The following is a 23,126-nucleotide window of genomic DNA, read 5'->3' as shown; positions in this document are numbered from 1 at the left end:
TCTGGTTCCTATAAAATGGGATTTCTCCAGGCAGGGCAGATACTGTTCTGCTTTCCCTCAGCAGGGAAAAAGAACCAGACAAACGTTACCCTCTCTTTCACCACATAAACTTGCCTGCTTGGCTGGTAGCTGTACTCTGATCATGGAAAAAGTCATCCAGTAGTTCATCGTCAGACCGGGCGATGATGTGGACGTCATCGTTGCCCACTAGGAGGCGGGCCCGGCCTCGGCTTTGTAGGGGAAGGCTGCTGCTCAGCTGAAGGATGTCAGCAGCAGCAGAGGGACCAAGCAACCTGTAGGGTGATGGTGGGGTACCATGGTCACTGTACATCCACAGGGACACTGCAAACTGTTATTGTGAGATCCTTTCTGTATCCTCTACGAAATGCATGACATTATTATGGACCTGATCATATTGCACATAAGTCTTAGTTACTTTTCTAACTACTCCATCAGTTTGCAAACTTGTTTTGGGCTAAGGTTGCATATTACTCCATAGTTCCTGGAACAGAGTGAGCGTCACTGATAATACCAGGCACTGTGTTAGGATATAGTATCTCTCTTATACACCCACTACCGTCTGTGCATTGACCATTATGATAACTATATTCCTTCCTTTCACTTCTAAAATTGTTTCTCCCTAGTGGGAGAAACTCTAAGCTAAAGGGCAGGGATCCTGTCCTGACCATATCTTAAGTGCTAAGTGTTTGGCGTATGAGATGCTTAGTGACTGCTGACTGTATGTACAGGACACTTAAGCAGAAAAACATGTTATACAATTTGGTATTCTCCCAAAGGCTGCACATATAATCCACAAAGAAACAGGACAAATACATTATCTGTGTGTGTGACAAGAGCATTATCCCCCCAGGTCAAGACAATGCTGAAGCTCACTGAGCCCAACAATCTTCCTTGTAACTCACCTCTGGAGTATAAGAGGAGGATTGGGCTGACGATTCCCAGGGTAGTGAACGTGAATGGTGTGGCCTGTGTTGGCCGTCAGCTGCCTCAGGGTCCTCTGACTGCGCCCAATGCCCTGGGTGAGACGTGTTGTAGAAGAGCCACTGCCCAGCGTCAGGGAACTGTGGTCTGCATGGCGTACCATCAGTGGGTGGGTGGTAGGGATATTTCCTGGGGATGGGGGGATGTCTGCTGCAAGGACAGTATGCGAAGGGGTCAGTGCCAAAAAGAAATTTCTTCTGTGGTTGTTCAAGCAGAACCATGTCTCCTGGGCCTTACTTCCTCACACGGAAACCTGAGCTTTGTCCTTTCTCCCTCATTCCCACGCCTTATCTACAATCACTGACACTACCATGGCTTATGCCACCATCTCTCACCTAGATACTGCGACAGCCTCCTAAATAGTACTTGCTCCCAATCCATTCTCTATACTAAGCCACAGTGATGCTTGTAGGCCCCTCAGAAACATGCTGTTCTCTCCACCTTGACGACTCCTCTCCCCCTTCTTCACCTGCACTTTTGTTTTTGGCCTAGATATCACTTTTTCTGATTCTACAAATGGGTCTAAAAACCCTTTACTCTGTGCTTTCTTACCATACTACAATGTAATGCCTGCTGACTCATAATTCCTAATAGACCATAAGCTCCTATGAGGGAAAAGGATTGTTTTCTTTTTTATTGCCGTATCCCTAGCACCTAGGACACAGTAGGCACTCCTCAAATATTTGTTCAATTTGCTGAATGGACAGAGGCTCAACTTAATAAGGAAGATTGATGGAAATCACAAAAATGCAAAGAAAATCACAAAATAGAAAGTATCTTGAAAATTATGTAATCCACCCCATTTTTTTTTCTTTTCACATTTTTCATTTACAGGTGACAAACTGAGGCTCAAAGGTGACAAACTGAGGCTCAAAGAGGTAAGAGACTACTTGGCCAAGACAACAGACCAGAACAGTTCAGTGTTTTCTGCTATATCATGCTTGTGATTTGGGAGTAAAGACCTGCCTTCTCAAGACAGCTTGGTTTTAAGAACTGGATGCTAAAAGGGAACTCTGACGTTGATGGGGGAAGAGAGAAGAGATTCACTCTCTCCTCCGAAAAGATGCATTTTTGATGAACAGAGTGAATGTGTTCAAATCTACTCCCCAATGCCAAGCTCAAAGGTGTCTACCCAAACTCTCAAGATCCAGTGTTACAGACATAAGGATTAGTGATTGCCCTATCACTGTAGCGTACACATGGGTGCCTGATGCAGTCAGCCTTGGTCTCACTTTTTTTTTAATTCAAGCAAATCATCAAGTTGTCCAGGCTCTAAAATGGCTGGCTGCCTGTTTACTGAGGTGGAGAGAACAAAAGGAGCCTCTCACAGTTCCTCCTTCTAGGTATACACTTACTGAGAGAGATGGATTCAGATATCCCTTGCCCCAGGAAGTTGGCATAAGAAAAGAGGTGCTTTCTGTATCAGATTGATAGCTGCTCTAGTTCAGGGTATAAGAAGCAAGAGATAAAACCCAGCTGAGCCCCTGTGTCTTACTAGCACTGGAGAACATGTTGTCAAACTCAATGATGAGATCATCCTCCCGGTCAAAGCGCTCAAATCGGACCAAGGGAGAAGCGTTCATATCAGGGTAATCCTCATCCAATTCCATTTCAGAGCCATCGTCGTCATCGTCTTCATCTCCCTCTTCACCTTCATCATCCTCCTTAAGGGGAAAATAGGAGATGGAGAATTGCTGGAGGTAAGGATTTTCTGAAGTCTGGTGTCATGGCCACATTTGCACATGAGGGAGGGAGGCGTTGAGGCTAGCAACCCAGACTGTTGGTTTTCTCCAGCTGTGTGTTCCCATGGAAGAGGACGTCTGAACCAACCCAAACACAGTCCCCCCTCACCTGATCATCTTCCTCATCTTCCTCCTCCTCCTCCTCTTCATCCTGACTATCATCCTCATCCTCGTTACTGCCACTGCTGTCCTCTTCCTGAGTGTGCTCCTCCTCATCCTCAGGGTCCAGGATATTCATGGAATCTAAAACAAAGGGAGCACATTGGAGGACTATACTGAGTAGCTAGAAAACAGGCTACTGTGCAGGCCAGCAGATTGAGTGGGAAGGCGATGGGGTATTTGACTCTAGGAGAGGAAGAACCAGATCTGGGGTGATGTACAGACTTAGTGAGCCAGCCCCGATTTCCTGAGAGTGCCAACCAATGCATCAATATGCTGAGCCATGCGGCTGAATGTGGAGGCTGGCTATAGGGTGGTGCTTGAGGAGCCATGGTCTAGGACTTGGCCAAGTCTGTTGGTGCCCCCTTGCCTTTCCAGCCCTACTTTGCTACTGACTGCATCCTGTTGGTAAGAAGGAATCTGGAGCGATGATAGCAGGTGGGTGAGAAGAAAGCGAACCAAGTAAGAAGTGACAAACTTTTGGGCAAGCAGTAGTTAACATGTTATTTGAAAAACTGGCTGAGGATAAAGTGGATGGTGTATGTCAGCGCATGCAGACAGATGCTTCCTTATTCTGCACATGTGGGCAGCTGCCTCCAGGAAAACCCTAGTATAGTGTCTGTCAGACGTGCAGGGCAAGAAGGGAGGCCTTTCCGGCCTCGGCACTCTCACCTTCTCGGTTGGCCTGCAAGGTGGAAGCTTGGCTGAGGTTGGAAGGAGCTTCATCCATCAGCACGTCCTCTTGTGATTCATCCTCTCCACTTCTGCTCACTGAAGGTTACAGAGCAGAGCCTTCACTGAACAACAGAGGACTTCCCTTTCCAGATTGGGTGGGCCTAAAGTAGCTATGTACACCCAGCAGATATCCACTATTTTTCTGGATGAGGAAGACCTGGGTTCTCTGCTGTTGACTAGCTAGGTGAGCTTGGCCAGTCACTTTACCTGTCTGAGTCTCAGTTTCCTCATACGTAAAATGGGATGATCACATCTGCCCTGCCAATCCCACTAACTGTGAAACCACAGAGGATAATGGGTGTGAAAAAGCCTTGTCAAGTTTAAGAATACATGTCTACTTCTGTTTATCCTTTGATTTTCTTCATCAATAAAATAAAAACAAGTAACATACCCTTGGAGCCAGGTGACAGTAGAGTACCTTTGCTGTTTTTCCTGAGTTGTAAAAAGCAACTTTTTTACAACTCAGCTGTAAAAGTTGTAAAAGATCCTTAGGGAATGATCACTCTTTTTACACTACTGAGACTTAGAGGCAGAAAGCTCCTGGATTCACTGAAGAACTGAAAGGAAAGTACTTTCTCACCCTACAGCCTCCATAGCCTCCTCTAGGCCTCCATGAATAAACACTCTTGATGTGCCTGTAGCCTCCTCTAGGCCTCTATGATGTGCCTGATGTATTATCTATACTGATGGCCACCCCCTCCACCTCCCCGACACAGGCAACACTTCAGACCAGCCACAGGTCTGTAGATGGCTTGTGAATTTCTCATCTGTAAGACTGTCAACATCAAGACAAGCAGCAATCTAGGCTGGCTATGAGCCCTTAGGCAGAGCTGAGCAAGCAGATGATGAGAAAAAGGGTCCTCCCGAGAGAGACTGAGGCAAAGGAAGAGGCTATACTCAGTTCTGGGGCTCTCACCTATAATTGTACTGTTCCCAGATCCGCCATCCCTCTCAAGCAACTCATCTATCAGGTCCTCCAGCTCATTCTCAACCTGGAGAGAAATAGAACATATATATGGATGCACACAAGTCTATCATTGTGCTGGTGCTCAACCCTAAAAAAAGCCAGCAAGGGGGCATATATTTCTAGGATAATATGTGACAGAGGATGTTACAGAAACACCACACACTTGGTGCTAAGAGCACAGCAACTACCACGTGCTGCCAATCCACACTCAGACTGCCCTTCAAATGGGTCCATCCCAGGTATCTGAGACCAGATTAAGTCTTTATACTCTTCAGGAATTCAGGAATACACGCAGATCTCCTTAGAGCTAGCAGCTCAGGACTGTAGGCCCCATTTCTTACCATTGCTACCAGCTCCAGAAATTACAATGCTTTCTTTAGGGTCTGTAGAAGACTGCCATTTGAATGCCCCAGTGAGAGCTGGTGCTATAGGCACAACAGTGATGTTAAGGAGCGTCCATTAATGACCAGAACCAAGTAAATCAAAGACCCTAGGCCCAAAGGGCTCAGGCCAGCTTTCTATATCAACATTTCACCCATGCCTATGTTTTCTTGTTGGGATCTACTCCATTTTATAGATAGTATATGGCATCCTGGCTCTGCACCCACCCCTCATTTAATACAATTCAAACACATTTACTGAGCATCTACTAAGCATTATCATCTGTGCTCCTCTGCAAAATATACAAATGAATTTAGGCAAGGATCTAAAGTACTCACCCACCCACACCACTTGGGGGTTTGGTTCAGCACCACAACAGGGGTATGCTGGGTGATCTGCCTCCCTACCTGCATCTCTTGTGAACTGAGCACCTCAGGCTGCCCAGCAATCACCACTGAGTCGGTTTCAGCCTCCCCATCCATGATATCCCCATCTGCCACCTCTGTCTGAGTGACATCATGATCCTCCTCCTGCACTTCTGCTTCCCCAGGCTCGCCTGAAACAATCAACCAACCAGCAAAATAATCAAAGGGTGCCTATGTGCAGGGCACCATGAGACAAGCGTAAGACAGTAAGGTCCCTTCCCTGGGCAAATTTACAAGTTCTCAGAGAATACATGAATGGGTGACAAAGGAAAAGACAAGGCTACGTGTGAGGATAGCCAAATAAGGCTGCAATTTTAAGGAATTCTTTGTGGGGCAGATTCCCACGCCACTATGACAGATCTGTGGAAGGCCAGCAAGTTCCCAGGGAAACAATACCAAGCTAGAACAGTTGTGATGCCATGCCCATAAAATAACTACACCCACCCGGCCAGCTCTCCAGTCCATTGGCTGATTCCCTACCTGGGTCCTGTTGGTTGCTATTAGAGTCTTGAGCAGCTCCTTGGGCATCCTGCTCAGACTTGCTCTTGCTAGAAGCACTCTTGCTGCCAAAAAGGCTACTGGGCTGGTTCACAATCCGGGAAAGTGTTTCCAAAGGCTTCAGAGCAGCATTGACTGTGTTGGCCATGTTGGGACTGAGATAAAGGAAGATACAGAGATGAACTGAGCACAGAAATCCATACTAAAAGGAACCAAGGCTCATCAGAGTAACAACTGATCCCAGGAATGGGACATGGAAGGTACAAGGTGAGCCTGAGACATCTTGTTGTGCCAGAAGGCCTTCAAAAGCAAGAAGGCTTTAAAGAATTAATGGGGTCATTACCACAGGCCAAACCTTAGCATCAAAAAGAATAATGATGGTAATAGATTATAACACATTAAATATAATCTGCAGCCACAGGGAAACAAATGCAGGCAGAAAAAGGTCTTCATTATATAAGAATGCCAGCTAATAAACAGGAATGAGAGAATCAGAAAACTATCACTGCAACCAGCAATGTTAAGTGATCTAGGTAAAGACCACTAGTGAATGCTAAAACTAGTGAGTTAAAAATCTTCAGGGCATAGGATATTCACGTGATCTTCACGTGAACTTAAAGCATCACCTCACGGATAATTTGTTAATACAAAGTGGAACTCTAACCATTAACTATGTGATCAAACTTAGTATCACCCAATAACGGGACCAAGTGGCATTATGCGTCTCCTGATGTGATGCACTGAAAAAGGCAAACATCACCTATGTAGTATTCTTGCCAAAAAAAGTTTACCCTGAACCTAACCATAAGGAAGCAATTAGACAAATCCAGACTATGGGATGTTCTATAAGACATTCGACCTTCTGGACTCTTCACAACAGTCAAATGTCAAAAAAATAAGAGACACGTGGCAATCAAATACAATGAATGATGCTCTCTGGATCCTGGATCAACACACTCTCCTCCGGGATATAAAGACATTCTTGGAATAATTGGAGATAGATGAATATGAAGTACATAGTGAGTATTATTATATTAATGGTAAGCTTCTTAGAGGTGATGACGGTATTTTAGCTATGTAATGGAATGTTTGTTCTTAGGAGACACATGCTGAAGTATTCAGAGGTTAAGCATCACGTTTATAACAAATTTCAAATGATTTACCTCACGAAAAGAGGGGGGGGGAACTAAGGCAAATAAGGACAGAATGCTAACCACTGGTTAATCTAGGTGAGACATACAGTGCTCATTATACTGTGAGCTCAAAATTTTTAAACATTTAAAAAAACTGATGAGGTTGTTATCAAATGAACAAAGAAGTCAGTTTGAAGAGGTCCCACAAGCCCAAAGGTGTAATGAAAAAGAACATGAAGAATGAGCATGAAAAGAAGGATAACTGTAGTGATCCAAGTAATTCAATCAGATTTTAAAAATCAAGGAAAATTCATGAGTCCATAATACTACACAGAAAATAGAAAGCCAGAGCTCGTATTTGAGGTGGAGTTTAATCCATTTTTGACTTTACTCTGAAAATTGGTGACTGAAGGGAAAAAATTAAGTTTTTATCCTGGCTTTTTAGTAGGAACTGTATTATAGGGTAACCAACTTTCCCTCTTGAACTGGAGCTAGAATCACAGAAATATAGCAGCTAATAATGTAGAAGGAATGACAGAAATTACAAAGTTGTCATCGATAACCCTCTAAGAAATTAAAAGACACAGGCAAGGATTATCAACTGGTGTTAAGACCATTAATTAGGTATATGGTTGATAGGGAACTAGACATTTGTACAGTGCTGAAGTAATAACACTGTTATTTTCTGGTAAGAAGGAGGAAAATATAACAGTACAATGATGATTATCACTCTACCCTAGTGGTCAATCTTATCATGATTAATGGTAGTTCAAAGAGATGCATTTCCCCATGATACAATATGAAATGTACATCATCATCTATGATATATCCTAGCCAAATAATGTTTAAATTGCTCCATTAAGCCTCTACCTCTAAGCTTACAGCAAACAGGGAGTAAAAGCAACAAGTTAAACTACACTTCGTGGAACCAAGTGGACCAAATCTAGGAAAACATTCTACAGGTCTGATCACTTCAATAAATTCGTTCATGAACAACAGCAATAAAATGAAGATTAAAAAAATTAAGGACCTGTATTAGAATAACAGAGACTCAGAGGACATAACCAGATGTAATACAAGGTCCATAATAATCTTCTTACAATAATTAAGAGGGGGGAAGCTTGGGAAAAAACTACTGATACAGACCAACTCATGAGTTTGTGGCAAATGAGAGAATTAAGGCCCAAAGAAAGGAAAGTGCCTTGCTTAAAAGCAACAATACTAAGAACTCAGGTTCCCGCCTACATCCAAACTCTTCCTATCACACTGGCTGCTAATTACTTATCTGGCAAGGATACATGAAATACTAGGCAAATGGACAAGTATGAAGCACGATTAAGAAGAGGGCAAAAGCCTGGTGCTGGAGGTCAGGAATAATTTTACCTGGACAGGTCCAGGCTGTGAGGCACTCTGGCCAGGTCATTAACCAGTCCCTTCTTCAGGAAGAGTCGAATGATGTTGTTCATGCCATTGTGTTGAGTCTTGGCTGTTGCACTGCTGTAGAAACTGGAGGTGGAGGGGCAGGACTCCATGATAGTACTGATGATACACATCACTGCCTGAAGCCTAGGAGAGAAGTTTGACATCTCTATCACGTGAATACAGCCCATTCTTAGGCCACGTCTTCACTAACTTGCCTCAGATAACCCTCCTGGTTTCTTCTGTGTTTCCTTCTGGAAGTAACATCTAAACAAGTAAGAAAGAACTCACTCCCTGGGTGGAGGCATTCTTCATTTTCTTTAAACATAATTTGAAAAAGTAAAGTTGAATAACCCCCTCAACTTCTTACTTGAAGACCCTAGAAATATAATGAAAACATCCCTTTGTTTTCTCTAAGCCGTTTACCCACCTCCTCCAAGTGTCATTAGTACTTTGGGTATTTGGTAGCACTAGAACTATCTGAGAGAACCAGAGAATGTACAGTGCCAGGATGACCAGAACTCTTGTTCAAATGCAAGGAATCCATGGGACAAGAATGAAGTTAGGGGATGCTACTGGTTATTAGCACTAAGTCAGGCACGGATTTTACCTGGCATGTTTCTCTGTACTCTCAGCCATAGCCAGTGCCCTTCCCAGGGCTGCTTTTACTTCATTCACAAGGGCCACCTGGGCATCTGTGCCACTCCCTGCGGCAGCCAGGCTTGCGAGGAATAGGCGGGCCAGGGCAGGTGTATCCTTGTCTTCTGCATTCTGGGTATGTGGGAGGAGGTGGTCCAGGACAAAAGCTAGCACACTGCAGTCCTGAAAAGTCATTAATCGTGACATTTACTCACAAGCACAATTACGCCATACTGTTTGCACATCAACAAGGTACACGCATACAGAACTGATCCTTGGAGTCATCCAGTCAATGATTATCAGGCCCACTTTATAGACGAAAAAACCAAGACTTAAAGGTGCAAGCCAAGTGAGTAACAAATCTTGAGTTTATGCTTCCAAATTCCATTCATTTTTCACAAGCTTACACATCTTCATTAATCTGAGGCCTAAAGAAATGTGGCTTGCCAAAGAACTTAAGTCAATGGCGATGATTCAAACCTTGATCCCTAATTCAGTGCTACAATTACTCCAGTTTCTAATTAAATTGTAGTATTTACTGAAACCTACAATGTGCCCAGGACCCTGGGCTAAAAATTGGCAGGGGTTGAATGAGAAACACACAGCACAGTCACAGATATGGATATGCAGAAATAGTTAATGCAGTGTCACTTATCAAAAAAGGCCCAATAACAGGGAAGGAAATTAAGTCAGACTTTCCCTCCCCCTCTAAAAATGATTTCTGCCCTGATAATTCTTTATCTTAGAAAGAAACTTAGTTCTGTTGTCATTCAAGTAGATTTTGGATCAAAATGCAGTGGCGATTTTGGAACTAGATAGAGATGATGGTTGCACGACACTGAATGTAAAATGCCACTCAACTGTATACTTTAAGATACTTAGTTTTATGTGCATTTTACCTCAATTTAAAAAATGCATTGAAGGGACCTCCCTGCTGGTCAAGTGGTTAAGACTCCGAGCTCCCAATGCAGGGGGCCTGGGTTCGAGCCCTGGTCAGGGAACTAGATCCTGCATGCTGCAACCAAGAGCCCACATACTGCAACTAAAAGAGCCCATGTGCTGCAACAAAGACCCAGTGCAGCCAAATAAATAAATAAATATTTTTAAAAAATGCATTGAAGAATTCTAGGCTCTGGGTAATAAGATAAGGTGACCCTGTTAACTATTAGAAATAAAAATTTCCCAGTAGTGAATAAAATACAAAGTTAAAACAGTTTTCTGAAAAAAAGTGTAACATTACCAGTAAAAACTGAAAAAAAAAAAAAAAGCCTTGCAATTTGGGCAACTGAGTGGATTCGTGCAACCATGACTGAGTGGAAGGAATCTGGATTTGAAACCAGAGACCTGGGCTCTAATCCTAGTCTTGCTACTCTGAAGTGTGGCCTTGGGCAAGTTACTGACCTCTCTGAGCCTTCTCTTCTCTCTGTTAAGGGGAGCAATACCAACAACCTTGCAGTGCTGAGGTGAGGATTATCAATAGTATCTATAAAGCACCTATGAGTACCCAGTACCAGTAAGTGGGTGACTTGACACATATTAAAGCAGATACTTAATAAATTTGCAATTAAGTGTCTTATTCCATAAGTATGCTATTATAACTACAACTGGCATAAATGAGTATAAGCTTTGAAATAAACGCCTAATGTATACTTAATACACACATTCCATAAAGGGCTTATATCCAGAATATATAAAGAACTCAGTAGAAAATAAGAATAAAAGACTTGGACACTTCACAAAAAAGAATATACAAATGGCCAATAAAGACAGGGAAATTTTAACCACAATGCAATACCAGTATGAACCTACTAGAATGGTTAAAATGAAAAACAGGAATACCAAGTATTGGCAAGGAGGTGAAATAATCCAAACACCCATATGCTGTGCTGGTGATAATATAAATTGACACAACTGCTCTGGAAAATTTGTTATCAGTTGCTAAAGCTGAACAGACCAGCAACTCCACTCCTAGGCACATAGCACCCAACAGAAATATATGAACTCACGTATGAACGTGTGTTGAGTGTGTGTGTATAAATACACAAACAGACACGAACTTATGTATGTACCAAGACATTTGTATGAGAGTGACTGTAGCAGCACTACTTTTAATACTTCCAAAAGGAAAACTAGCCAACTGTCAATAAGCACTAGAATGGATAAGACTGTGTTACATTCACACAATGGAATGCTATACAGCAATGAAAATAAACTAAAACTACACACAAAGATGTAGTTGCAAACATGTTAAGCAAAAGAAGCCAGACACAGAACATACTGTAAGATTCCACTTATATAAAGCACAAACCCAATTCACGAACACAAGATAATGGTGACCTTATGGAAGTTCAAAGGGGAAGGGGAGATGTGCAAAGGTGTGAGTGGGATTAGTTTTTGTGGAGTTTCTAATGTTGAATTTAGTGGTAGTCATCCAAGAAAAATTAACTGGTGAATCACTTAGGAGTTGTGTATTTTTGTATGCATTTTAAAAGCTTGCATTAAGATAAAAATAGCTTAAAAAATGGCAGCTGCTGTCACAGATTCTTTGTCTGCAACATTATTGCCCCTGTTCCATTCTCACACCCTTTACTGCTTACTAACCATAAAATAACTATGTGACCTCCAAAACAAGGTCTCCTTTATGAAAAAAACCTCCTTGGGTACCCCTTTTACATATATGGGAACATGATATGGTTTCTTAAAGTGTCCTTTCACTTGAAAAATCCAACCTGAAGATAATTCTGTATCAGGACATATAAAATATGACTTCATTCTTTCCCATGCTCTACTGATGAACATTTAGGCTTTTCTTATATTCTATTTATTACCAATACTATTACCACATCAGGTGTCTTTGCACAGGTGTGAGTACATCTGGAAGATAAGCTCCAATACTGTGTACTTCATTTATTCTCCTGTCTCCTAGATACCTTTACCTAGGTGATCCACAGATACCTCTCAAATTCTATATTTTCTCTTCAAACCATTTCCTCCTCTAACAAAAGGAATAAAAAAAACAAAACAAGAAACATCTCTCGAGTCCTTGATTTCACCTTTATCCTCCAAATCCCATCTCGTCCATTTCTACTGTTAAAACATCTCTTCAACTCATTCATTTCCCCCACCAACTTCATCAAGGTCCTGTATTACCTAGACTACTATATCAGCGTCCTGACTGGTCTCTCTGACTCCAACCTTGCCTTTTGCAGTCTCTAATAAGGCAGACCAAGTGATTTTCTACAAAACAAATTAACAAACTACATCAACTCACTCCCTGCAAATGAGCCTGATGGCTCCACATCATGGAAAAAAAGGCCTAGCTCTTTAATGTGTCTTAAGAGGCCTCTGCCTCTCTCATCACTGGGTTAGCATGCACGGGCTCCTAGCAAAACATCCAACACATAGCAGGTATCCAAATGATTAACAGTGTAAAATATTAAGCAGAAATTAGAAATCTTACCTCTTTGATCAGCTCAGACTGGCCCACAGTATAGCTGTAGTTGGCAATCAGGGTAGCAATACCAACATAGGATCTCACCAACTCTGCCAGAAGCCGAAGAATAGTGGAGGTGGGCATTAACGGTTTGCTGCCCTTGCCTTTCTGCTTGCCTTCCTCAGACGCCCGGTCCCCTTCTTTATCTTTCTTCCCATCCCGAGACTCCTCCGGAGTTGAAGCTGTTGAGAAAGAGCCAAACACTGGTTCAATTGCACACTGGAATATTGGCAAAATCAAGTCTTAGGTGGAAAGGATACTTCAGGCCACTAGTACAAATTGAATGCCCTCCTCCTACTGCAGTGGAAAGACAGATAGCTAATATGACACAGGTCTCAGATGTGCTCTACGGATATAGTTACAACAGACAGGCTTTACCCAACTGTTCGCACATCTTCCGCCATTTCCCTCCTCTTATACATTTTATGTTCCAGAAATACTGTACTAATGGTAGTTCTCCAAACATGCCTTGTATACACTTTTTACCTCTTCTTCCCACATGTCTGTGTGGCACACATTTACTTAATCTAGCTAAGCTCAAAAGATGATCTCCTCTATAAATGCTTTCCTGCTTCATCCAGGCATACTGACATGCTATCATTATCACGTGCCCACTATATCTTATCCCAGCACGCCTCCATTCCAGCAGTTATCTTGTACTAAAAGCATTGCATGTCACCCTCACTAGACAAAATTCTTTAAGTGCAGGGAATGAGTCTGATTCATTTTGGTGTCTACTATAGTCTGCCACATAGTGGGCAATGATGCTTCCCTTGAATGATACTACCATCACCCACACTATACACTACATATGAGCAGTAAGTCCACCAAAATGAGTTAACCAATATTTTACCAATTATTAGCCTTTTAAGCTTATCCTCCAGGGACTAAACTGGCATTAAGTACATCTCAACTTAGATTTCAAAGATCCTTCCTGTCAAGGAGGAGCTCTTGAAAGGTCTCATTAGAATTGCTTCCACATGACATTTCTCTAATTCTTGGCAAGTAGCCAATGGGCTCTGTTGAAACTGCTAGAAAGTAAGAATCCACCATATAAATCTTGTAGCCAGAATAGTGTCACTGGCACCAAAGTTCTATAAGCTAGCATGGACGCTACCAAAAGAAATATACGGAGAGGTTTAAAGAGTAGAACTAAAGGATGTTACCACAGCAACCACTACTGGGTTAGTTAAGTTACAGTTCCATTAACTTTATTTATTCTATATTCCCCATGTTGTACAATATATCCTTGTAGCTTATTTTATAACTAATAGTTTGTACTTCTTAATCCTCTACCCCCTATACCATCCCTCCCCAATTCCTTCTCCCCACTGGTAACCACTAGTTTGTTCTCTGTATCTGTTGAGTCTGTCTCTTTTGTTATATTTACTAGTTTTTTAAAGATACACACATATATTTAAAAATTTATTTATTTTTTGGCTGCGTTGGGTCTTCATTGCTGCACGCGGGTTTTCTCTAGTTACGGCGAGTGGCGTCTTCTCTTTGTTGTGGTGCATAGGCTTCTCATTGCGGTGGCTTCTCTTGTTGTGGAGCACGGGCTCTAGGCACGCAGGCTCAGTAGTTGCGGCGCGCAGGCTTTAGTAGTTGTGATGTGCAAGCTCGGTAGTTGCGGCTCGTGGGCTCTAGAGTGCAAGCTCAGTAGTTGTGGTACATGGGCTTAGTTGCTCTGCGACATGTGGGATCTTCCTGGACCAGGGATCGAACCCATGTCCCCCGCATTGGCAGGAGGATTCTTAACCACTGCGCCACCAGCAAAGTCCTACTAGTTTATTTTTTTAGATTCCATGTATAAGTGATACCATACAGTATTTGTCTTTCTCTGTCTGACTTATTTCACTTAGCATAATGCCCTCGAAGCCCATCCATGTTGCTGCAAATTTCATTCTTTTTAATGGCAAGTTCCATTAACTTTGGCATATAATGAGGAGTGGGTGCAGGTCCAGGATGCCATATACTATGAAATGGAATAGATCCCAATAAGAAAACGTAGGCACACGTGAAATGTTGATATAGAAAGCTGGCTTTTGGGCCCAGGGTCTTTGATTTACTTGGCTCTGGGTCATTAATGGACACCCTTTAACATCACTGTTGTGCCTATAGCACCAGCTCTCACTGGGGCAATCAAATGGCAGTCTTCTGAAGACCCTAAAGAAAGCATTGTAATTTCTAGAGCTGGTGGCAATGGGGCCTACAGTCCTGAGCTGCTAGCTCTAAGGAGATCTGCATGTATTCCTGAATTCCTGAAGAATATAAAGACTTAATCTGGTCTCAGATAACTGGGATGGACCTTTTGTTTACAGAACGCTGTGCTCACCCCCGAGAAAGTTCACTTACGCAAGTAAACGTGACAATTATGCCTGTATTCCCCTATTGTCTGCCCAGGACACTCCGTTTCTTCAAGCTGTCTTCTCAAGAAATAAGAACAAGAGAAAAGCAAACCATTACCTTCTCCTTGGGCTGTCCCAGATGTGGAAGTCTCAGTGGAGGCACCATCTGCAGCAAAGACCTGACTCTATGGAGGAAGAAAACTCCTGAGCCATTATTAATTTCAAAGAGAGTTGTCCCCAAATGGCAGGACTCCTTTTCAGGGTACTGGCTGTAAATGTTATAGACTCTCTTTATCTTTTAACCACCTTTTCCTTCTGTATACTATAATCCGTGGGAAGCCATCATTATAAACAGCGACTGGAAGCTTGAGGGGAAAGGGAACGGGGGAAGATGAGAATGAAAAATGAATTAAAGAAACATTTCTAATCCAAGGAGAAAAAAGAAAATCCCAGGGACAACCCGATCTTCATTTTGAGGCAACAGATAATTTATAGATACATCAAAATTAATACCTTTGAAATATCCCTGGCATAACCCTATATCCCGTAGTAGGTACTGAAAAGGGAGAAGGCAGATAGAAGGCTGGAGCTGACTTACATTAATGGAAAATCCTGGCTGTGTGTCAAAGTCACTGCTCTGACGGGTAAGTGACCGGTACTGCTGGTATACATCATCACCCATGTCTTGCAGGAGCTGGCCAACCTCTTGAGTCATACCCCCAGGTTTAGGATCAGATTTGTCTGCTAGAAAAATAAAAACAAAACTCTTTAGACTGTGCAATGTTAATGACCATCTGGTAGCCTGGTCAATTTTGCTCCAAGTTGCTACAAGTGTTTACAAGGTAATATTGCTAGGCTTTGATTTAAGAATGAGAAATGTAGAGAGAGCATGGTTGAAAGCCTCATTCTGTAACTAGTTTTGTGACCACAGGCAATTTACTCTCCTCACTGTCCTTAGCTGTCACTACTAAGCTTAAGTGAACATACCTGACATTTTGCCTAGTACAGTGAGAGGTCAATAAATGGTTGCTATATATAGCTAAATTATTATTATTATTATTTTGGGGGGAAGGAGGGTTTAGGAGGTGGGGTAAAGCAAGGAGCTCTATAAGGATTAGAGTAATGTATGGATGAAAAGCACTAAAGTAAAGACTCAGATTTTCTTGACTTGTTAAATGCACTATTCATCAACTTTTGGCAATTCTGTGGGACCTATCAAATAAGTATGTCCTGAATAAAATCCAGAAGGATCTGACTGGAATGGAACTTGAGTTCCAGGCAATTCATTCATGACTTTCCCAATACTTAAAAGCAGCACCTTAACTAAGGACAAAAGATAGGGATGGTGGTCTCAGAGGTCAGGAAGCCTAGCCACACCTTCTAATATTGTTCCCAGATCTTTGGGCAACAACTATGTTTTGTTTCTGAGAGTGAAAACATTGGAGACTTCTTGGTATTTTATTTTCAACCTGCTCAACCTGCTTATTATCTCCTTTTTTTTTTTTTTTTTTTGCGGTATGCGGGCCTCTCACTGTTGTGGCCTCTCCCGTTGCGGAGCACAGGCTCCGGACGCGGAGGCCCAGCGGCCATGGCCCACGGGCCCAGTCGCTCCGCGGCACGTGGGATCCTCCCGGACCGGGGCACGAACCCGTGTCCCCTGCATCGGCAGGCGGACTCTCAACCACTGCGCCACCAGGGAAGCCCTCTCCTTTTTAATCTTTGTTCATTCTTTCCTCTGTATGGGATGTACTCTCATACAAAAGATTCTGGCAATCTCCTTATCCTTATCATTCACACTGTATGACTATTAACTTCTTCAGAGAAGTGACTATGTGTCTTATTCATCTTGATTCCCAGAGAGTGGGCAAATACTTGAGTACTCACGAAGCCATGAGTTAGCTGAAGTGACCTAAACAAAGTGCCCAGCCTCCTCAGGTGGGCTAGTTACATACCTTCCTCTGGAGCATGGTATGCAGCCAAGGCATTTAGCATGTCATAGATCACTTCCTTGATAGTATCAGGAATGACAGGCAGAGGTGAGGGCTTCAAAGGGGTTGTCTTCACCAGCTGTACAGCATTAGGGCCTTTAATTCTAAGATTCTCAAATTCATCATCTGAAGCTAAGCCAAAGTGAGACAGGGAAAAATTAGTTAATAATGAACGGGTACCTACATTTGGTTACTGATAAAGACTCAGAAGCGGGGGGGCCACTTCCAAACAATGTTCAAGTAGTCTACTAGAAAATCTGGCTTTTACCTTCCCTAAATCCCACAGGATTTCATACAGCAATATCAAATAGTAAAAAAAAAGAGTATAGGCTTTGGAGTTGGGGACACTTGGTTTTGAAATCCAGTTCTGTTATAGGATCATGGCCAAATTATTTCAACAAACCTCAATTTTCTCATTCTTGAAAATTTGAGGATTAAAGGAGACCATACATGAGAAATGCCCAGCACAGAGCCAGGGTGGGGCTGCCAAAATAAGTAGTCCCTTTCCCAACTTTTTTTTTTTTTTTTTGCGGTACGCGGGCCTCTCACTGTTGTGGCCTCTTCCATTGCAGAGCACAGGCTCCTGACACGCAGGCTCAGTGGCCATGGCTCACGGGCCCAGCCACTCCGCGGCATGTGGGATCTTCCCGGACCGGGGCACGAACCCGTGTCCCCTGCATCGGCAGGAGGACTCTCAACCACTGCGCCACCAGGGAAGCCCCCTTTCCCAACTTTTAATTTAAAAAACAAACAAACCAACAAACAGAAAAAACCCCGAAGCCCCACAACCCCACAGAAAAGTTGAAAGGTTAGTACAAAAAAATCCATATACTTTTCATCTAGAATCACCATTTGTCCACCCCTAAATATGTCTACCTGCACCTAACATCAAGGATATTTTTCTACATAGCCAGAATACCATAATACCCAAGAAATTTAACACAGATACAATTATATTATCTAATATATAGTAACTGTTCTAACTTCTCCAAATCTCCTTTATCTAGATTCAGCATCCCATCAAGGTTGGTGGTTTTCTCTCATCTCCTTTTATCTAGGAGATCCTTGCATTTTTCCCTTTCACGACATTAATATTTTGGAAGAGTCTAGGTCAGTTTTTTTATGGAATGTCTCACAATTTGTACTTATCTAATTGTTTCCTCATAATTATAAGTCAAACATTTTTGGCAAGAATACACTGTGATTCTTCCTACTGTATCACATAAGTCACATGTCCATTTGTCCCTCAATTATCACTCTATCTGTAAACCATTCACTGTTTACATTCACTGTTGTCACATCAAGCTAAGTTATTTGAAGGCAAGGACTAGACTGAATGAGTCCTTGGAATCTCTGGCAGGAATTACCACAGGGCAAGGACCAGAGAAGCTACTGAACTACCCCTGAATTGACCCACTTTATCAACCAGCCAATGTCCCAATGCTTGCTTAAGGAGGTTTTCCAAGTTATAGGCTTCCTCACAGAAAATTTTTGGAGTTATACTAAGCCACAGACCTCAATGTCTCAAAGGCTAAGAGAAGGGTAAACTTACCAGTTCCTGAGCCTCGAGGGGCTGGAAGGGCAATGCGGATACAGCAGTTGGCCACTTCTGTGAAAATGTCTGGATTGCGGCATGCGGCTGGCCCAAGGACACGAAGGATGTAGTTGATCTCCCGAGAGCCGAGGCTGCCAGATACAACACCAGAGGTAGTGCTACCAGCTCCACTTGTAGCTGCTGAGCGAACAACCTAGTAAAGAAAGGGAGAACACTGCTGATTAAAGACCACTTTCTAAAACACAACTGCATTCAAGGAAGAGCTACCAAGGATTAAAATACCAACCAAGTTCTGCCTCAAGACAGTGGATGACAGCCTTTGATCTTTGGGAGAAAGATACACTTGGTCTTTCAAGTCCTATTCCTTCCCAATTCAAAAAATGTGGCTTATAAGAAAAGTTACAGCATTCAGCATACCCCCAAAATTATCAACTATTAGACTAGATGATACGTGACCTTTATATAAAATGGGTAACGTATATAGATCATTGATCATCCAGATTATGGCTCCCAAATTTAAGTGCTAGCTCCTAGCCTTCCCAAATGCCATCCCGATTTTAAACCAGAATGGTTCAAACTCTAAAAATATGTAATACTGACATCCACTTAGTATATAAGAACAAAATTAAATGCTTTCTTTATGTTTCAAAGTCAATAATCAGTCTTGGATAATGACAGCCAGGAGATATCAAACTACTTATGGACTGTTTGCTTTGATACCACAGGGCTTAGACATTGTCATGCTTTTGTTCTCATAAAATGACTTGTTAAATCATGGAAAGTATAGGAAAGTATAAAGAAAATAGTTCCACTGTATTTTCCACGATCTATTGCTTTGTGAATTATGTTCATAAAGGTAAAAATCTTTTGGACTCAATGCTTTTCTTACCAAATTGGTCATGCTCTTCCGTTTAGCCTAACAACTTCTACATCTTGCCTGCCAGGCTGCAATCGTAAAATAACTCCCATTTTTTAAATACAGAAAAGTGTAATTCCACTATGTGCCATCGTTTATTCAGTCCTCTGCTGGACATTAGATCTCTAGTCTTGATATTACAAGTCATTCTACAGTGAACATTCTTGTATATGTACTTGGCATACTTGACTTTAGTTATCAGATAAATTCTTAGCCACAGAATTTCTAGGTCAAAGGATATCTTAAACTGACAGTACCAAATTGCCCTCCAATGTGGTTGCACCAATTTCCACTCCTACCAAAAGTAAGAGTATGCCTGGTTCTTCACACCCGTACCTGCAATGGACATTATCAAGCATTTACATTTTGCTACTTGATACGTTAAACCTGCCACTGATCTTCCTTTGTTTCCCACACCCCCAAATAAAATTGCCTTTAAGCTTACAAAGTTTTCTGTCATCCGAAAAGAACCTATATTTTTTCATAGCATTTTAAAAAGTTGTATAAGCTTTAAACATTTTAAGTATGTTTGTTTTTAAGTCAGAATCCTGTCTGTATATAGTTGTTTCTTCTCTGTTGGGCTGTCTCCTGACCCTGGATCAGTGTACATGTTGTCTTTAACAGCCTTCTTTTGGTTTTGCTCATGTCAGGTGAAATCAAACAGGCTGGCTAAAGAAGAACTGTCTGAAGAATGTGAGATATATACTCATATACGCATAGAAGTATGAAGCGGCACCACCTTTCTGGCAAGCAAGCTAAAAAACAATATATACCTTTTGATCCAATTTCTAAGCATTTATAAGAAAAACGACCTTAAATGTGACAAAGCTATGCACAAAAATACAAATAGCAACACTATATATCAACTTGGGAAACAATGTTCCATGAGAGGAAATTGAAAGTGAAGTCAGTAGCATTCACCTGATGATTGCTGAGAAAGAAGTAGGAAAGAGTTTGTAAAAGTACTGTGGAGAAAAAGCCTTATTGGTGAGATGTTAGCCCCCAATCCCTCTGCTGATGTCTTAAAGTTGATGACATAAAGGTTTTTATTTTTCTAACTGCTTTGTTATTTCTTCTACTGCTTTATATGTTTCCTAAAATAAACAAATAGACCTCAGTTTTCTCATGTGCACAATGCATATTTGTAAAGAGCTTATCACAGTCATAAATATTCCAAAAATTTTACTACGGCTGACCCTTGAACAACATGGGGGTTGGGGTACCAACCCTCCATGCTGTCGAAAATCCACGAATAACTTACAGTGGCCCTCCACATCTGAGGTTCTTTATCTGTGGATTCAACCCACTGTGGATTGTGGTAGTACTATAGTGTTTACTATTGGAAAAAAAATCTACATATAAGTGGAACTGTGCAATTCAAACCTGTGTTATTCAAGAGTCAACTGTACTTTTACAACCCCAAAACACAACGTTTGGAAAACAGGCTCTTGGGTGAAGTACTCCTATAAGAGAATGACCTTTAAAACATGAACTTGGTAGAGGGTATCCTAGTTCCTTATTAACAAGTTTTGGAGGACACGGGGAGTGGGAAGGGTAAGCTGGGATGAAGTGAGAGAGTGGCATGGACATATATACACTACCAAATGTAAAATAGGTAGCTAGTGGGAAGCAGCCACATTGCACAGGGAGATCAGCTCAGTGCTTTGTGACCACCTAGAGGGGTGGGATAGGGAGGGTGGGAGGGAGGGAGAGGCAAGAGGGAAGCGATATGGGGATATATGTATAGCTGATTCACTTTGTTATACAGCAGAAACTAACACACCATTGTAAAGCAATTATACTCCAATAAAGATGTTAAAAAAAAAGTTTTGGTTCAAGAAACCTATATTGCTAGAGAGGACTTTCTAGATAAGAGCTATCACTATAGTAAATTTAAGGGTAAAAAATGTATTTTCTAGTACCTTTTAAATGTCACTCAATGGGATAATGAGTGACCTACCATACCTAAGCAAGCACCTGAGCACACAGTTGGGAAATTTTGCTGGGCAGAGCATATCATCTGTAACACCTAGCTATATATACTTGATGAAGAATCGGAAGTCTATCTGCTCTGAGAGCAAGGAGAACAAGGTATTATGTAAAGCTAAACCAGCATCGGACACCAGAAAAACTCACCTTTTCCATGGTATGGCGGAGGGTGCAGGGGTCCTCAATAATGTGTCTTAAGAGAAGGGTGACCAGGGGAGTAAACCCATTGAAGCCTGAACTCTGGGTCAAATTCAAGATCATGCGGGTACTCTTCAGCTCTGCAAACATCATGGCATATTTGTGGTCTCGGGTGAGCCTCAGGCAGAGGCGAAGGGTGGCATGCAAAGTGTCTGGGTCCACAGGGACCCCTAGCATGCTCACACAGGCCCGGATTAAAACAGTCACCATATCCTCTGTCAGGCCCTGGATCAGGATCTCCCCAATTTTTGTTTCTTCCAGGCTTGTCTCCTTTTCAGTATTTGTACTGTCTAGGGCCAAGGGGGTATCTATAAATGGGAAAGTAAGTGTTCAGACAGTTAACTTGACATTTCCTCCCATCCTCTCCCTCTTAAGGTCCTATTAAGAGAAACAGACCAAATACCAATTCAAAGACCAGATGAAAAGGCACATAAAGAGGACTGTGTATCTTTAAGTCACCAAGCAATCTGATGGATAAGAAATCACTCATGATGAAATCTGGCCAGAATTTAAGCCATAAAGGCACACTAGCTTTGTGTAAGACACTCCTTGAAAGATTCACAACTAAAAATACATACCATTGGCTTTATTTTCTTTACGTTTGATATCCATTTCTTTGCTTTCTTCCAATGTCTTCTCGAGTTCTTGCCCATTGCTGTTTTTAGAATTTTTATTCAGCCGTGGTACCCTCAGGAGTGTCAGCATCACCGGGCGCCGGTTCCCTGTTTCCTCATTAACCTAGGAATTCAAGCAAAAACATCTCTACTGAAAAAAGAATTGTAAGGGGGGTGGGAGAGCTGGAACTCTGTAGCAAAATGCTGTAACAGGAAGGAACCCTGGCAATTTATCCCACCCCTATCATTTACAGAGAGAAAGCCTGAAGGTCCTCAGAAGAAAAGTGGCATACACAAGACCCTACAGCAAATTATAAACTTTCCAATAGAGCAGACTCCATCCCCAACCACTCCCTAATCCTTGACTGAACACTTAAAATCATTTCCGGGTGGGACAGTATCAAATTGCCACAGACTCATGGCCTAACACATGGCTGTAAGAAGACTCAGTTCTCTGAAAACTATACCCCATTTAGGAGTGGTAATACTGTTCTTATAACAGGACTGCTGGTTCAGGAAGAAGCAAACGGAAAGGCATACTCAGCACCTTCCCCTCTTTTCAACCAAGTTTATGGCATTGAGTGAGCATGTACCTGCACCATTGTAGTGAACTGGACAGTGTATCTTCTTCGGCCTGCTGTGAAACGCACACTTGTCTCTCCAGATTTCCAGGCGGAATCAATAGTGCTATTGTTGCTTGCACTGTAACTACACCAACGTCCAGAGCGGTCATCAAACCAGCGCCAGTTGTTGTTGTTGGACTGTAGGTACTAAATACAAGAACACAAAGTTTCATTGTACTTCCTTACAAGGTTGATTGTTATAAGAAATAGTAATTTCATCAGTGTTCATTGCTAAAGCGAACCCAAGAAAAAGAAATATATTGGACATTTTAAATGTTTTGCAAACCAAGAAAGAAGTTTTT

At 42.1% G+C, this 23,126-nt stretch overlaps 1 protein-coding gene across 11 annotated transcripts in view; it reads right to left on the bottom strand.

Annotated features, from left to right (window-relative positions):
• HUWE1 (HECT, UBA and WWE domain containing E3 ubiquitin protein ligase 1) overlaps positions 1-23,126 on the bottom strand; it is a 143,320-nt gene that overhangs the window by 20,828 nt on the left and 99,366 nt on the right. For 8 of the 11 annotated variants that reach the window (XM_030851006.2, XM_060293066.1, XM_060293062.1 and 5 more), the window contains 18 exons: positions 22,795-22,971; positions 22,166-22,325; positions 21,537-21,895; positions 18,482-18,677; positions 16,894-17,061; positions 15,540-15,685; positions 15,060-15,126; positions 12,561-12,775; positions 9,072-9,283; positions 8,426-8,608; positions 5,892-6,064; positions 5,394-5,542; positions 4,555-4,630; positions 3,576-3,674; positions 2,854-2,987; positions 2,498-2,666; positions 924-1,152; positions 115-293 (listed from right to left, as the gene is read on the bottom strand). In XM_030851006.2, coding sequence (XP_030706866.1) covers positions 115-293; positions 924-1,152; positions 2,498-2,666; positions 2,854-2,987; positions 3,576-3,674; positions 4,555-4,630; positions 5,394-5,542; positions 5,892-6,064; positions 8,426-8,608; positions 9,072-9,283; positions 12,561-12,775; positions 15,060-15,126; positions 15,540-15,685; positions 16,894-17,061; positions 18,482-18,677; positions 21,537-21,895; positions 22,166-22,325; positions 22,795-22,971 — 3,091 coding nt within the window. The remainder of the gene's footprint in view (positions 1-114; positions 294-923; positions 1,153-2,497; positions 2,667-2,853; positions 2,988-3,575; positions 3,675-4,554; positions 4,631-5,393; positions 5,543-5,891; positions 6,065-8,425; positions 8,609-9,071; positions 9,284-12,560; positions 12,776-15,059; positions 15,127-15,539; positions 15,686-16,893; positions 17,062-18,481; positions 18,678-21,536; positions 21,896-22,165; positions 22,326-22,794; positions 22,972-23,126) is intronic. The other 3 variants (XM_060293061.1, XM_060293068.1, XM_060293067.1) reach the window with 2 other exon arrangements.

Source organism: Globicephala melas, chromosome X, assembly GCF_963455315.2.
Source record: "Globicephala melas chromosome X, mGloMel1.2, whole genome shotgun sequence".
Taxonomy (NCBI): Eukaryota; Metazoa; Chordata; class Mammalia; order Artiodactyla; family Delphinidae; genus Globicephala; species Globicephala melas.
This window is presented reverse-complemented; position numbering and strand designations above follow the sequence as displayed.